General features: G+C 33.0%; 1 protein-coding gene across 6 annotated transcripts; it reads right to left on the bottom strand.

Moving 5' to 3' along the window:
* Window positions 1-1,493: 1,493 nt before the first annotated feature.
* On the bottom strand, window positions 1,494-15,728 carry LOC131955081 (serine/threonine-protein phosphatase 6 regulatory subunit 3). Of its 6 annotated transcripts, none has more exons than XM_059319035.1 (28): window positions 15,552-15,728; window positions 12,679-12,741; window positions 12,495-12,574; window positions 12,316-12,402; window positions 11,902-12,088; window positions 11,650-11,787; window positions 11,491-11,556; window positions 11,243-11,355; window positions 10,998-11,111; window positions 10,665-10,791; window positions 10,352-10,510; window positions 10,033-10,158; window positions 9,880-9,944; window positions 9,585-9,700; window positions 9,335-9,420; window positions 9,148-9,237; window positions 8,778-8,875; window positions 8,381-8,435; window positions 8,168-8,292; window positions 7,770-7,900; window positions 7,464-7,653; window positions 6,839-6,912; window positions 6,685-6,750; window positions 6,360-6,567; window positions 6,004-6,216; window positions 5,687-5,740; window positions 4,536-4,784; window positions 1,494-4,358 (listed from the first exon to the last, which is right to left on the bottom strand). In XM_059319035.1, exons 2-28 carry the CDS (start codon window positions 12,736-12,738, stop codon window positions 4,292-4,294), a joined length of 3,144 nt encoding a protein of 1,047 aa, XP_059175018.1. In that variant the 5' UTR covers window positions 12,739-12,741; window positions 15,552-15,728; the 3' UTR covers window positions 1,494-4,291. The 6 variants fall into 6 exon arrangements, with proteins under 6 accessions (XP_059175018.1, XP_059175022.1, XP_059175019.1 ...); XM_059319039.1 differs by having other exon boundaries at window positions 6,360-6,528; XM_059319036.1 differs by having other exon boundaries at window positions 7,464-7,641.
* Between the last annotated feature and the right edge of the window lie 862 nt (window positions 15,729-16,590).

The following is a 16,590-nucleotide window of genomic DNA, read 5'->3' as shown; positions in this document are numbered from 1 at the left end:
AGTAATTTACGATACTTCCGATTTCTCAAAAAAAAACGAATGTAAATTTTTAAAGTACTAATAATATTGCGCACTATTATGCACTTTTTTATTTGGCGTTCACTTGGTGTGCAATTCTTTTGTCTACGAGATTTTATTCTATTTTTAAAACTTTAAGTATTTAAAATGGATTAAAAATCATGTCTATAGCCCGAGTTCCCATCCCCTGTTATTTTATATAAGAATATTCGAGAAAGTGTAGAGGAGATCACTCCCGGTTTATTTTTACTATCATGATGAGGGGGGGGGGGGGGGGAGCGCTGTTTTTTTGTGACAACGGGGAGGGGGTTGGAAAAAATTGTCCAGAAAAAGGTGACGTCATATACTGATGACCCCCCCCCCCCCCCCCCCCTTATCGTGTTTCATATAAAGGCATAGAAAATGTTATCCAAACCTTTATCGATATTTTAAATATATATGCATTTTACTTGTTTGTTTGTTAAACATATTTTGCAAACTCAAGTGGCCTACAGCATAATAAATGTTGATATCAAATGGTAAAGGCTGAATGAGTTGGACAAACAGCCTAAGTCTCTGACATGTGGTCTTTATACCGCTGACTATGAGTATACTGCGATGGCATCTTATGACAAATGTTGAATGTAGTGTCTATTTCACACATAATATAGTGTAATTAGAAATTTAGTACTAAATTCTCATGTGCCAATACATCGTTAGTAGCCTACATAGTTTTGGGTTTTTCTCAAACTAGCCAGAGGTGCAAAACGGCTCAAACAGTCGAGGGGGAGGGGGGAGGAGGGGGTACGACAACTACGTCAGGAACCATAACATCAGGATTGGCAACAACATTCCACTCTAAGGAGCAAAAGCTTGTGTGTAGCACGTATTTTCTGTTAGCGGTACTCTGAAACAACTAGATATACAAAACAGGTCAGTTTACAACTACGAGCAGTTTAGAGAGAATGTGCATTTGCACCAGTTTAAAGGCTTCCTTTTAATAATTTTATGCCTATCTTAAAATATTAAATATGAGAAACGTCACGAATGTCTACACATGATTATGAAGCATCAACAGCTCACAGGCCTTGGGTAGAACTCAACCACAGCTAAAGGTAGCAGAGCCTTATCAGGCATCCCTACTAAAAAGCAATATAAATGCACTGACTAGTGTACTTCATTATGTATTTACTCATGAAATGGTTGTAACTTTAAGTATATCTGCTCAACAATAGATAGCAATTATAACTTGAAAATAGGCAACGTTTTGCAATATTATCTCCATTATCGAAGACTAAAAAAGTGCCAAGCAATATTTATTCTATCCACACATGTAAGCAATTTTAAAAATAATTACATTGTTCCATAGAAACAGGTGAAGATTGCAAACATGCTTTTAACTTCACCTCACATTATAATTTCTTTTTCGTTGCATGTAAGTTGTAACCAGGTCACCAATAACTAAAACACATCAAGAAAAACAAGTTTAAGAAAACTGGTTGTTAAATTATTAGTCTTCAGTTTATTAACATTTTTCGTACTTATTTACATAATTCAACTACGTCAAAATATACACATGAAACAAATTGCACACATCCACACTTACATCATCTCTCCCACACGCCCTAATGATCATTAAAATGTAAGCAGGTATCTGTAATGAGATCCCTGCCTGTATGTTGAATGCATTATACAAGAGCACACAAGTCTCTGGTTGAAAACATATACAATATAGAATAAAAATATATCTTCATATAAAAATTAACAAGTACTTTTTTTGTGTTTAAAAATTGTGAGCAATGCATAACTACAGTTGCACAACATTAAACTTGGTGCTAAGAGTTCCAGTGACACGTTTTATCAGAGTAATTTTTTTTTAATTATGTAAAACCAATTGGTTTTAATGTGATAAAGACACCCTATATCAGAATTTTTAAAATTTGCCTAACAACTAACATACAAACTGGAAGGCACAATAATTCATTGGATGATGTACAAGAAAATGACAAGAAACCCACGCTCACTATCCACCAGTGTTCATTGATTTCTTTGTCATGGTACCTATGGCATTCCTAGAATGCAAAACAATTTCAAGTTTAGCAACTAAAATAAAATAGAATGTACATTTTTTTATGACTATCAACAGTGCTAAGGACTGTTTTTCAGTATAAAAAAAAAAAAAAACCAACACTCTTTTGAAAAAGTTTTAAAAATTCACAAACATTACTCTGGTTCTGTTACCCTATAAAACACTAAAGCTTAAGTTTGACCACAGTATTCAATAACTACAAGTAGTTCAGGAAGCAATGACTTTAAATACCAAAACAAAAACTATGAAATTATAGAGCTGATCTGGATTTCTACTCAAATATAGCTATTAGCAACACATTTAAAACATTTAAGTTACACATCTCAAAAAATCTAGTGAAAAAAAATTAATCATAAAATGTTCACCAGGAATTAATTAATTACTTAGAATGTCTTGTTTTGGATATACATGAATAAAATTAGCCCCAGCAGCCAAACAATGATATAACCAGTGACCCACACTTAATGTGTTCACACTGGTCTGATAGAGCCACACTGACCAACAGCCATAGGAGCCACACTGACCTACAGCCATAGGAGCCACACTGACCTACAGCCACATGAGCCATTCTGACCTACAGCCATAGGAGCCACACTGACCTACAGTCATAAATATCTACATAATTAAAAACAGCACAGAGCTTTTTTTTTTATTTGCAGTGTAAAGTGTTGAACGCAACAATATTCACAGCAGTGTAATGACATGATTTTGGTTTTTGTTTTTAAAAAACCTGGCAACAATGAAAGTGTAAGTACATAAGACATGATCATACAACATGCAGATTTACAGCACTCACCGCTACACATACCAATAAAACATTTTTTTCTCCGAGATATAAAAACAAAATTGCACACTGAACTTAAAATGAAACGGTCTTTTTAAAGAAATTTTAAATAAAAGCTAGCTACAAGAAAATGTCTATTGATAATTATAAATAGGATAATTTTGTTACACCTATATATACATGATGTGGGTTTCATTAAATATTCAGAAGGTGATTCTTATAATTTAGTGTTAAGTCTATCTCCTCCAAAAATTGATAGTAATAGACCACGGTCTCTGAAATTTTGGTTATATGTGGTTGTAGAACACTTTAATAATTGGCATTTGACAGTGTTTCTCAACATTTTTCTTATGCTTCATTTTGCATTATTTTATGTTAGCCTTTGACCATCACCTAATTAGTGATGTTTGAGTATAAGGTACAATCAGCCTTAACTTAAATAGTAGAAGAAATAATGAGAATATGTAAGCAATATAGCACTGAATGCCTGGCATAATTTAATATATTCATAAAATTTGTCTGACAGGTTTTGTAATACACTCGTCATACAGAGTGCTAATTTGGTTTACAAATTAAAAAAAAAATTTAAGTGACTAATTTGTTTTAGCGTGAATCATTGAGGTAAAAAATTAAAGCATATGGGATGTGGTACTACTTTCACACAATTTATTAACATAAAAAAACTGTCTTGTAAAGATAACATGTATACATTTCAAAGCTAATGAGACAAAGACTTGGGTAGAAAGTTGCATAACCCACTAATATGCCACTACTGAGATCCAGTTGAAACATTCTTCTAGCCAGAAAAAAAAATTGCATGGGTATTTTTTTCTTAATTTATTTTTAAGTTCAGTAGAAAAAAAACAAAAAAAAACAACTAGAATTTCGGAAGTTTACTGACAAACTAGTTAATGAAAGATAAGTGATGAGATCACCAGTAGAGCATTAAATGTCAAGAAATGTTTTTCTTAATTACTTTGCATCTTAATGCATAAATTAGGATCACAAGGACAACACTGATCATTTCCGCAACAATGCACAATGAATAAAATTCAATTCAACATTATTTGGTCAAGAAACATGAGTGCCTACGTTTGCTTTACAACAAAATCCTATCTCTCATAACAATGGGAAACTAGTTATATCCCACTATAAAATGTTTAAAACAAAAAGAGGAATACTGTTTCCATATTAGGAAATGTTTTGGTGAAACATTTTATTTTCTAAAGGCCATCAAGTATATTAACATAAAAAACCTGTGTATATTACAAAGTGTTAAACTGCCAATGAACTTGAAGCCATGGAATCAGTAGAACCTCTCTATAAGAGGTGTAGGCTGAATTATAATTACAAATTATTTACAGGGCATTCAAGACAACAAGGGTGGAAGATGGGACAAATTAATGGTTTAGTAATGATCGTCAAACAGGTCCATTGTGTACAACAGTTGCAGCATCATACATTTCCTGAGCTTCTTTAGCCTGAGCTCTGTAAAGTGAGGAAATCAGAACATTGAAAGTAAATGACTTAACTGTAATAAGTAAACAGCATTTTAGTTAAACTGACACTGGATATATTTAGTTAAATGACTTGACTGTAATAAGTAAACAGTATTTTACTTAAGCTGACACTGGATATAATATTTAGGTCCTAGGCTACACTAACCTTGCTTGTTCAATTTTTTGAGCTTGTGTTAATGTGCAGTCTGTAGTGTCAGGCTCTTGACTCGCAGTGTCTTCACCACTGGCTAGCAAAGTGGTGCTGTTAAGTATTGGTGGTGGTACGGCTGCAGCAGGGGGAGAGGATGGTGCTGCAACTGGTCCGTTGCCCTGTAGTTCTGATGGAAGTCTACTAGAAGGGCAGGCTGCTGGTAAAGGACTAGCTTTCTTCAGCAGTCCTGATGCTGCAAGGAAGCTGCAAAATCAACATAACACTCATTATGTTTACAAAATCGAAATGAATTCACATTTCACATGTACATACACAACTCCGACTCGCACATATTTAACTTTTTTTCTCATACTTGGATCATGTAAATAATTAACTTGTTTTTAAAGCAATCAAATATATTATATTAGAGTTAGAATAGAACAAAAATTAAAATTACCACCTGATATGAACAGCTAAACAAAACAATTTATGGCAATTCTCTTAATAAAACAGTAAATACAATAGCTATGGTACAATTAAAATCATTTAATTCTCTTAAACTCAAAGGGGTTTATTTCACATTTAAAGGATAAAAGGGGTAAGCAGCATCATTAAGAAAATATTTTGTTCAACCTATACTTTTGTACAAAATATTTTCTGTAAAAAGTGTAAAGGTACAATTTATATATAAGTTTGTGAAATTATTTCCATGTTGTAGCAGTATCCACCAACATCTCTAAATATTTAGTTTACAACAACAACGTTATCTGAAAAACGTACCCCCCCCCCCCCCCCCAACAAGATTGGTTCTATGGCACAAGTACTTTAGATGCTGTTTCTTTTAAAAAGCAAGAAGTGAAAATTTTTTAACATGTGTTTTATGAACACATTAAATTAAAGCAACTGTGGCCAAGATTTGCTCAAAGTGATTTTAAAATAAACAACATTCAGCAACAAAACTATTACTTCATACTAAACTAATGAGTATTGGTAAAGAGATATTTGATATTTTGCCCATCAAAAATCTGTAGTTGTTCTCTAAGAATACAGTGTGTATATAACCAATACAATGAAGCAACGCAGTGAAACAATAAAAAGGAGAATAAAGAACACAAACAGGAAATAAGCTTGGGAATCCAATTTGCAAATGATCACTTTAAACTTACTTGAAATTGTCCCCTAAGTCATTTCCATCACAACCTTCTTTCTCTACATTTTGCCTATTTTGTTTTGTTAATAAGGTTAGTTAGCGTGGTTAGTAATGGAGCTGGGATATGGAGGTGGACCAACTAGTAGGCCTACTATTTTAACACTACAAATTTCATAAACCTATTTTTTAAAAACCCAAAACACTGAGTAGCAAATTTACTTCACAACACATTGAATTTTTTTTTAAAACTGTTTTAAAAAGTTAGAAAAACTACTAATAAAATAATCAAATTTGAGAAAAATGAAAAAGGAAATCACTTAAAGAAAGTAATACCTTTGATTGTCTGGTGGTGATGAAGTCACCTGAACATCTGTAGAGCTGGAAGATGAAGGGGCATCAACGACTGCAGAGGGGTAGCTTGTGACAAGATCAACAGAGCTGCCCTCTTTGGTGGGTAATGAAGAGGACACATGGGCTGATGTTGAATCTGAGGAAGCATTTTCTATCCCATCGCTGGTTAACAGCTGAGCTGTTTCGGAGGAAGTACTATTAAAAAAAAGATATGGTAAATTAGTGATGAAACTGACCTATTATGTCCATACAAAAAGTAATGTACAAATTTATTTTAATAATGAAAATTGCATAACTATGCAAGTTTTGAACAGTTATAAGAAGTATTCTTTTCTTACCTAGTAACTTGTGAATCGGCTGGAGAAAGGGTGGAAGGAAGAGGAGGAGGGGATGAATCTGGGGGTGGAGGTTGATTGTTGTTGTCTATACAATTGGAGGTTTTTGGCTCAAGCTCCTGGTTCTGTGATGTCGAGTCAGGTTGAGGGATGCAATTGTCATCTTCCAAATCTGTGAGGCGTATATCAGTAGACTCAGAAGATGAAACACCTAACAAATATCAATTATTACTACTGTTTTAAAAATTCACTAGTTTATTATCAAGAGATTTAATACATCTTTAACTTGTCTAACAGAGAAAAAAAAATGAAATGGAACTTGTCATACCTTGTAAACTCAAAGGAACAGCTGGCATATCACCTTTGCCAAGGTTGGTCGAATTTGATGACACAACTGAGAAATGAAATTTAATATTAACTTCCTCATTCTAGCTCAATGAATATCTACATCACAAATTTGTCAAAAAATTAATAAAACTTACCATATAAACTACTCCTTGTGTTTTCTGTGGTGTCCATCGCTACCGGAGAACTGCTTCTAGGACCATGAGTGGTTCTAAAAATTAATAGATGCATTTAAGGTTTTCATCAAAATGTATTTAAAATTTTATAAAAAAATGAATTCATACAGTCCATTATCGATAAATAATCGGAGACTTGGAGGGTCACGAAGACAAATACTGATAAGCTACAGGCATTCGTAAACAAATGCTTACGACATATACTTAAAATAAGATGGCCAGACAAAATAACAAAGACCTGTGGCGAACTTTAAAGCAACAGCCAATAGGCAGATATCAAGGCCCGAAAATGGGGATGGATCGGACACACATTAAGGAAAGAAAAAGAAAACATCGCACGGCATGCTTTGGACTGGAATCCCCAGGGAAAAAGGAGGGTGGGCCGGCCAAGGAAGACATGGAGGAGAAGGGTTGAAGAAGAGGCGCAAACAGCTGGGCATACATGGGCACAGATAAAGGGGGCAGCCCAAAACCGAGTCCGATGGAGATGTGTGGGTGCAGCCCTTTGCTCCCCAGGGGCCACAAAGGAATGATGATGATGAATCTTTGTATAGAGTTCTTAAATGAACAAAATAAATACACTTACGACTGGATATCACTAAATGCTGCAAAATCTGCCCAGTTTTCGTCTTCACCGGACTGCGTTGGAACACTGGTAAAGTCTGCCCAGGCTTCCTGAGCTGAAGGCATGGCCGGAGCAGTAGATTTCTCCCAGGGAGATGTAGTGTCCATTGCAGTGTGCTCTGTATGAGAACTGGAATCTGCTGACCAAACATCTGTAGTGAATTTTTGCAATTGGGTGAACAAATTTTAGGAATTAATATTATACTAAATACCAATAAGAAAAAACAAGATAAATTGGACAAAGGGAATAAAATATTTCAAAACTTACTTTCTGCATTATCCACATCCATGCCTTCTGTTGTTTGTTGTACAATTTTTACAGGTGAGTCTAATTCTTCACCACTATCTGTGCTGTCTTCATCGCTACTGTTGCACCTTGCAGTAGCAGCCGGTAAACGTCTGTCAGGGAAAGTGTTTGTAAGCTATTATTCAAGTTTACACAACTGCCGCAAATTCAAATGCATTGCAGTTTCTATTAGCACAGATCATTAACAGAATGAAAAAATCTAAATTAAGTTGGCAGATATTCATGCTAACATAACCTAGTACAATCAAAGAGATTGCAACCTTCATTTTATATACAAAGAGACTTAGAGTTAATTTATTAAAGAAAAGTATTTTTAAAAATTCAAAGAACTAACTAAAAATGAAAAGAATATAACATACTCTGATCTTCCTTGATGAGCTAATGTTATAGGTTTCTCTTCCCAGATGTCTTCATCACTATCATCATTTTCAAACTGCTGGATCCTCTCATTACATACCTGTTCAAAGAGGGCAGTACCCGTTTGCTGTAAAAAAAATTAATTCATGTTAAACAAAGTAACACCTAAAAGTATTGTTCTTTGATATAAATACTCATATAAAAAATACACTAACATTTGTCTCGACCACATCAGAATCAATACTTGATATCCTATCTGTGAAAGATGACCTGGAAAAAAAAAGATGTCTATGTATCAGCCAGGTCTAATATCTAATTTTAAACACTAATTTATTTTATCATTTTCAAATCAAGGTGATCAATTAATTAACTGCCCACTTGTTTTTCTGTTATCCCCTCAAAGTATATTTTGCATTAACTAACCCCTGTTAATTAATTAACCATGGTAGTGAAAAACTAACAGGTTTTTCATCTGATGCAAAAGTTTGTTCATAAGGACCATATTTTGACAAAAAACTATCTTTAAAAAACAACACATGGGTCATGATTTAAATAACGTTAAAAGATATGATGGAATCAAGGCCTATGGTTACAAAATATATCCACACTTACTCAATTTTATCATCCTGTTCAGCAAACTCTTCATCATTGAAGCCAAACTGGTCAATAAAATTACTGGTCATCTGCTGTAACTGATAATCCGAGAAGGCCTGGGAAAAAACAGGGAGGGGCACCCAGGCGCGTCATTTCATTACAGAGGTCTTATACATGTGTTGTTGTTTAAGTTAAATTAAATGCAGTCACTAAAACTTGTGCATTAGTCACTGCATTTAAATTTAGAAAAACAGCAAAATACATTTTTATATAGGAGCTTTAAAATCTTTAAAGAACAAAATAAAGAAAACGTTAAATATTTAAAAAAAATTTAAATAGCTATCGTGAGATAATGACAAAAGTTAAGTATTATAACGACATGACTCACCTGTTGCATGGCAGTGTCTCCAGGGAAAGGGTTATCCTTGAAGTCAGCATCATCATCCTCACTGCTTGATGCAAGTGGATGACCACGCATCTAAATTTTTAATAAAAATAGTCTTTACATCAATCTGTACTTACACTACTTTAACATAACTTTTTACAGCCATTTTCAAATCTTTAAAAAATCTTACCAACTCTATTGTGTTCCTCTTGTTTACTTCTGCTAAAGAACCAGCAACAAAAGCTTCCCATTTTGTTCGAATATCCTCTGAAAGCCCTACAGATATGAAAACATTTTTAGATAATAAGGTCATCCAAAAATGACAACTCTTTTTAAAGATTTACAATCTTAAATTATATCCTTCTACTAAAAATGTCAGTGTATAATTACAGAATGCATAATTTATATATGTATATAAAAAAATCATATCAGTAACCTACCATTAAATTGATCCTTTACCAGACTATTCTCAGATTTTTCTACTAGTGCAGCGATGGAATTAGCCATTTTGGTTAGATGACCCATAAAACCGCGCCTTTTTCCAGAAGGTGCATTTCTAAAATAAAAAAGAAATTTTCAAAATTAAAAGCTAGCATTCTAGAAAAAAAAAAATCACAAAATCTTCAGTCAGAACCTATACTGCAGGGCTTACTAATTTTAAATCAATTATTTATCTTAATAACAAAGTTTACTCAACGGGTCAACAGCAAAAATAAAATGTTATATTTAACTTACTGCTGCTGATCGTTGTCCTCCCATTCACTCAGAAGCCTTTGTATTAAATTGTACTCAATAAATAACTGAAAAATAAGGTTTAATAAAATTTAAATCCACTGATTGTCTTAAAAATAAATCGCAACATCATAGAAACACTGTGGCATAGCCAACCTGTATCAGTAGTGGGTGCTCATGTTTGCCATCTATTTCAATGGGTCCATTATTAAGTATGATAAGCAGGCACTGCTCTAATTGTGTGTGAAGAAAATTATTCCACTCATATTTAAAATACAAATTCTGCAGAGATAAAAAAAAAACTTGTCAATGGCTAGTAAAATGATTGGTGCTAATTGTACACTTTTTAAAACATTAAAATCTTTGTTTTTGAACAATCATCAACAGTATTCTCCTTCAGTTATTACAAGTATTATCCTTCGGTTAATACTTTACAAAGTTTCAATGCTTAATATTTTACAAAAGAAAAACTTACAAGAAGAGTTTGAATAGTTCCAAGACTTGCCAACTCTACATTCACTTCATGCATGTTAGCACCAACCAAAGCTGTGACTAGCTTAGCCACCTGAAGCCTGGTGTTTCCTAAGGGCGGATCCAAAGTGCCGACAGATGTTGGCATGGTGCTATACCGTTGCTAAGAAAATACATGTAAAACTATTCTGATCATACTGATAAAATAAACTTCAACAAATACACTATAAAAAGTTTGCTATGGTATAATTTGGTAAAAGTTTCACAAAATAGTTCTATGCAACTAAATGTCTTTAAAAAGGTTAGGCATCGTATACCTTGGGTGGATTAACCAGCAAATCATGAAAATCCTTTAACCTTGGAATGATGGCTGCTATAACATTGTTAATGCCTTGTGTATACCTGTCAGTTTCACCATTAGGAAGCTGATCATTTATGTCAGAACTGAAATAAACCACACCAAAGATTACAATTTAGTGTTTTACAACAGGCAGTAAAAACGTGTCAGCTAGGTAAAACTATGCCCATAATCATTACTACAGATTAACTATGGATTCCAGCCTAAAATCTTAGTAAACAAAATAAGTAAAACTTCTATTTTCTCAAATATAGAGTAACACAATTGATATTGATTGTAAAAACTTTTTTACCTTTGCCTTCTAACTTCCAACAATGTGTGAATAACACAGAGACCATTTACAAGAACAGATTCATTCTTATCTGAGTCAAACATGTTGGAGAGAAGTTTGGAGACTGTGATTTCCCTAAGAACATAAAATTTTAAATATACTGTAACATTGTAATCAGTTATAAATATTTAGTTTTTAAGTAATTTTTAAGTAATATATATATATTAGTTTGCCTTTACATAGCAAAAGAGTCGCTAACAACTTACTTTTCCATTGTGACTAGGAGGGGATCAGGATCAGAAGAATCATGCTGCTGTATAAATTGTTCTCTGCCCAAGCGAACAATATCACACAATGACTGTGCAGCATTACAATGGATCTAAAGATTAAATTAAAACAATATCACAAATACAGATACCTAATGAACAAATTTTTTTATGTTTAAAAGATAAAAATTATTAAATATGACAAACATTCAAATTTCACAAAATGGTTATAAAAGTTATATACTTACATCTTCATCTTTGGCAACAACAATGGAATCAACCAGTTTTTCAACAATCTTCTGATCATTTAGCCACTAAAGAATATGAATAAAAGACAACAGTTAATATTTACACAAACATCTGCATTAAAAATAAATACCAAAACACAACTTAAAGCAGCCAATTACCTCTATTACAGCTCTGCGTGTGTCTGTTGATTCTATGCAGGTAATTAGACGAAGCAACAAATCCATGACAGCTGATGTTCCAATGTGAAGCAGGAGACTTCCTACAAAGTCTGGTTTGGCTTTTAGGTATTCAAAGATCTAAAACATTAAAAGTAATGTAACTGTCAAGTGTGAAAGAAAAATCAATTGAAATTGTTAAAATTAATTATATATTATAAATATATTTTAATACAAGTGTATGTATTTTCATACCATATCACTTTTCCGGGTAATTAACAGCCCCATAACTTTGCTGAAGAATGAAGCTAACAGTGGATTCAATGGTTTCTCTCCTTCAAGGAAGGTATAAAGCTTATCAACCAGTTCTTCATCACCTGCAAGTTTCTCGTTGATCTGTGTGACATCAGAAGTCAGGAGCTCGCAGGCAGTGTTAGGATATCTGTCAAAAGAATAGTGTTTAAGCTTTCTAAATAAGGGTAAAAAATAAAACATTCCCTAATATGCAGTAAAACATGGAACCAAGCATCAACAGAGAAATCTATAGTAAATGATTTGACACAAAATGATGCTGTAATCCATTTTTACATACTCTATAATGAATTAACATTGTGCTCTTATTAAATCTTGTTATTTAATGGAAATCTAGTAATAATAATTAAAACTTACTTGAATCTAATTTTCTCATCAACATCCATAGGAGGCTCTACAGTTATAAGTTTGACCATTTCCTCCATGTTTTCTGGCTGAATCAAACTTTAAAAAAAGTTTTCAAATACAATTCAGAATTTAAAACAGCAACAGTAAAAATATTTACAGATTTCAGGTGCAAGAAAAAAACTACTTACAAATCAACCAATTTTCGATTTTGAGCTTTACATTCTTGCAGAATATCATCTTCATCCATAAGCTCACGGAGTGTGACATCCTACAGAACATAATAATAATTAAAATGTGGCAAAATTATTCAAAAACGTTATGTGATAATGAATTTGTTGGCTAAAGTATGTTTACAAAATAAATTTAAATTACCTCTTTATCCAACAGAGTATCTATATGTGAAGATGTTAGCAGATTAAACTTCCAAAACATTATCTAAGGGAAAAGAAAAACATTCCAAAACATTATCTTAGGGAAAAGAAATTAATTAAAGAATTCACTTAATCATTTAGAATGGAATATCAAGAATTTATTTTTCGTGCCTCCTGATTAGATTTATTTTAAAATTGAGTAGTACATTACATGAGTATGTGACAACTTACACAAGACTATATGCTTCAGGGTTAGGTGCATATCAAGCCGGTTTTTAATAGTTTAATTTATGTTTGCTAACAAATGGGATTGATTTAAAAGGTATGGAAGTAAATTAGCTTAGAATCTGCATTGGCCTTCCTTACATCAACAATAAAGTTTGTGATTGTGTGTAGGTGTTAACAGTCTTTATTTAAACAGTAAGTTGGAAGCAGTAATGTAGGTAAAATAGTTGCAGGAACAGACAGTAATTTCCATCAATTTAGGAAAAATGTAGACTAATTTCTGTCCTTTTTTAAACACATGAGTTAAACAGCTACAATAACCTCAAGTGGGGGAAAAATGACATCAGTAGGCATATAGTATTGTTCCATATATAAAAAAAAATAAGGGGGTGATTTTTTCTTCTTCTGGGAACTTGAATAGCCTGCTTGATTTTGACTCACCACTTTTTATGGATTAGATTTTTTTAAAATTGGTAACTGAGAAATCTATAAAACAATATTTAAATTAATGATGCTAGTTTTGAGATAATTAACTGACTTCAAAATTTAATATTTAGCTCATTCTTACAATATTTTGGCTAGATCTAGGTTTTAAGATAAACCGTCTTTTTACTAAGCAAAAAAATTATTTCGTTTTTTGTCTCAAATCGGTCCAATATGCATATTTTACTATATTAAAATAATTAGGACGAATTTCTGGAAAAAAAAATTAGGCCAACTAAATGAATATTGAGATAAAACAAACACAATAAACTATAGTCCAATTATTTTCAAACAAGTGTATAGGCCTATAGTCAATTGTTCAGCTTGCCAGTTAGGTACATTTTTTTGTTTTCCATACCCACACAATCAATAAGTCTGTCTCACTAATTTTAAATTGTTGTTTTCAAATTTAACTTGTTCCATTACAAAGTATACCAGGCCTATAAAAGATAAAACCCTAATTATGGTGAAAACTGATTTAGGCCTGAAATAATTCATTTTTGAAAATTTCAAAGCTCCTTGCATCGACTAAAGACATTCAAAGAAAAAGTGAAATTGTACAAATCTCTATCTGGCATGCTGGTTAATACTATAATAGTAAGCTTGATATTTGTCATGTTTCCTGTGTTTTATAATTAGTTCATAAATTTAGCCTTTCTGATAGCTCACTTTTACTGCCTATGCACTGAAAACATGATAACTGGTGTTGTAAATTTCTAAACTGTTGCAAAGTAGGCAAGGCAATTCAGAGATGTATGGAGTGATGGGCTCAAATCCCATCTGGATTAATTGAATTGTTTCAGTTCTATCTTTAGGCCTACTACGACAATAGGGCCTATGTAGAATCTATGTACCTGAGTCTACCTTTGACATTAAAATAACACTTTAAGGCATGTGGATATTGGTTTTTCCAACCGCTCTTCATGTATTTTAAAAATTTATTTTTGCAGCCACCAGCTTAGTGACAATTTGTCAAAAAAAAAACACACCAATGGATGCGGGCGAGAAAGTATTGGAGAGGCCAATTAAATAATTTTAAAATCATGCACGGCGTACTTACAATTAATAATAATATGGTTATAAAATCCTGTCTGTCTGGTTTTTTTCGGACTTTACTAAAGATTGGATGTAGGGGCCTATTTGATGTTTTTAATATTTTCGGTAGCCCTACTAAATAAAGATTTAAAAAAGCAAAAACAATTTGGTTTTCACGTGTAATGGCAACATAAACAATAGCATCCTGCTTTTCAATAGGCTGCCATAAATTTTATCGTACACATTGTAAGCGAAAAAAAAAGGAAAACTAGGTCATGGGGTTTAAATTTGCATTGTTATTTAAAAACTGTATCTGCAAAGTTTTGTAAACAAATAAGTATCGATCACGGAGTGCCTGTAGTAGTGTATAGCCAATCAATATTTGTCTTACGAAAGTGAAACATCTGGTTATAACTTAGGCTTGATGAAAAAAAATAGAAATGTAGATCTAGTTATGTAGCCTTAAAGCTTAAACTCAACAAATTATTTTCAAGTTTGCAACTTTAAGAGAATGGCATAGATCTAGATCTAGATTCTAAAAATATAAAAAGTTCTGAATTGATTTTAGGCTTAGGGGCTAAGTTTTATTTTTTATTATTTTTACAGTCACTTTGCTAAATCTAACAAAAAGCACGTTTTTATTCCATTTCACAACATGATGGAAGGATTCTCGTCAACTCGCTCGCCTCAGATCTAGAATTCTGGATCCAGGCCTAACATCGAAATCCTTTATTTTACTTATAAAATCTTTGAACTATTTATTACTATTGCACTGAGTTAATTAATGAGCTCTAGATTAGATCTAACTAACCTTTACTAAACCAAGTAAATTTGTATGCAGTCAAAACTTAGGTAAAATTTAGCCTGAAAAATAAAATATTTCAGATCTTCTGTTGTTTCAGTTTAACAATTAAAAATATAGGCCCCTAACTGGAGTAGACCTAAGTTTCTTTATTAGAAAGCATTAGAGTTTAGAGACTATTCTAGATCTAGTAGAAGAATGAAGTCAAGTCTTAAAAAGTAGGCTACGTGACGTAAAGTAAGTTCAAGTTAAATCAAGGCAAGTTGACTAGAGAAGTGATAGGAAAAAAAAACTGCGATGATCTGCAACGAACACATAGACGCACTTACTAAATAGTCTTAAGCACACACTGCAAATGATTGATATTGGGTTTTAAATACTGTGAATTAGTGTTCTTTACAACATTTGTAACGAAGTAGCGTCCTTTTGAAGATATTTATTCCCTTTATTAAGTAAACATAGGCGGGAACAAAACGCAGAGAACAAAATGGCTTCCCAAATTATAACTCTCGTGACGGCCCATAAGGATCCGCGATTTAGCGAGATTTACTTTGCGGTGTACATTTTCGCAGCCCCCAGTACATATTCAACTGTCTGAATGATGCCTACAAAAAATAAACTCTGAGATTTTAAGCCTCACATAAAGTTGTTACGGTAAAAGCATCGCAGTAGTAATGACGTGGAACAGGGGGACTTCCCGGGCGCCGAACGTAGGGTTAAAAATATATTAAAAACTTGTGTTTGATTTAAATAATGCCTATGCACAGTGGAGATTTAGAAGATACACATAAACTTATTAATATCATTAGGCCTACATGCTAATTTATTTTCTACATCGATTGTATGGAAGGAAAATAAATGCCGTTTATGATAACGAACAATGAAATCTCAAAAGCATCAAAAAATTGCAAAAACAATTTTAGTACGTTTAGTCAATTTAGTGTTCCTAATTTGTGTTTTATTTATTTAAATTCCATATAGTTTTACTAATATTAGTATTAGCAGTTACTGCTTCCTGCTCGGGACATTATCAGTGTTTCTTCCAGACATTTTTCTCCGGGGGGGGGGGGGGAGGGGTGGGGGGTGGGTGGGCACTTGATATTTTCGGTGGGGGGGGGGGGTCAACATTTTTCGGGGTGACGGACACTAGTAACTAGTAAAAGTGTATGTTTACTATATAAATTCCATCTAGTTTGGGGGGGGGGGGGTGATATTGTAGTCTGTACTGTCCGAATACTATACGAATTTATGAAAATTTACGTTAATTTCTGAATGTGTGTTAGGATTATTACTAAAGAAAATGGCATAAGCTGATAAATTCCTTTGGTACTATTTCAACCATGCAAGTAGGCCTCAATTCTTGACAAT

This window comes from Physella acuta, unplaced genomic scaffold, assembly GCF_028476545.2.
Source record: "Physella acuta isolate Inbredline_101_S28 unplaced genomic scaffold, ASM2847654v3 ptg001053l, whole genome shotgun sequence".
Taxonomy (NCBI): Eukaryota; Metazoa; Mollusca; class Gastropoda; family Physidae; genus Physella; species Physella acuta.
Note: the sequence above shows the minus strand (reverse complement) of the source record. Positions and strands in the feature narration are given on the sequence as shown.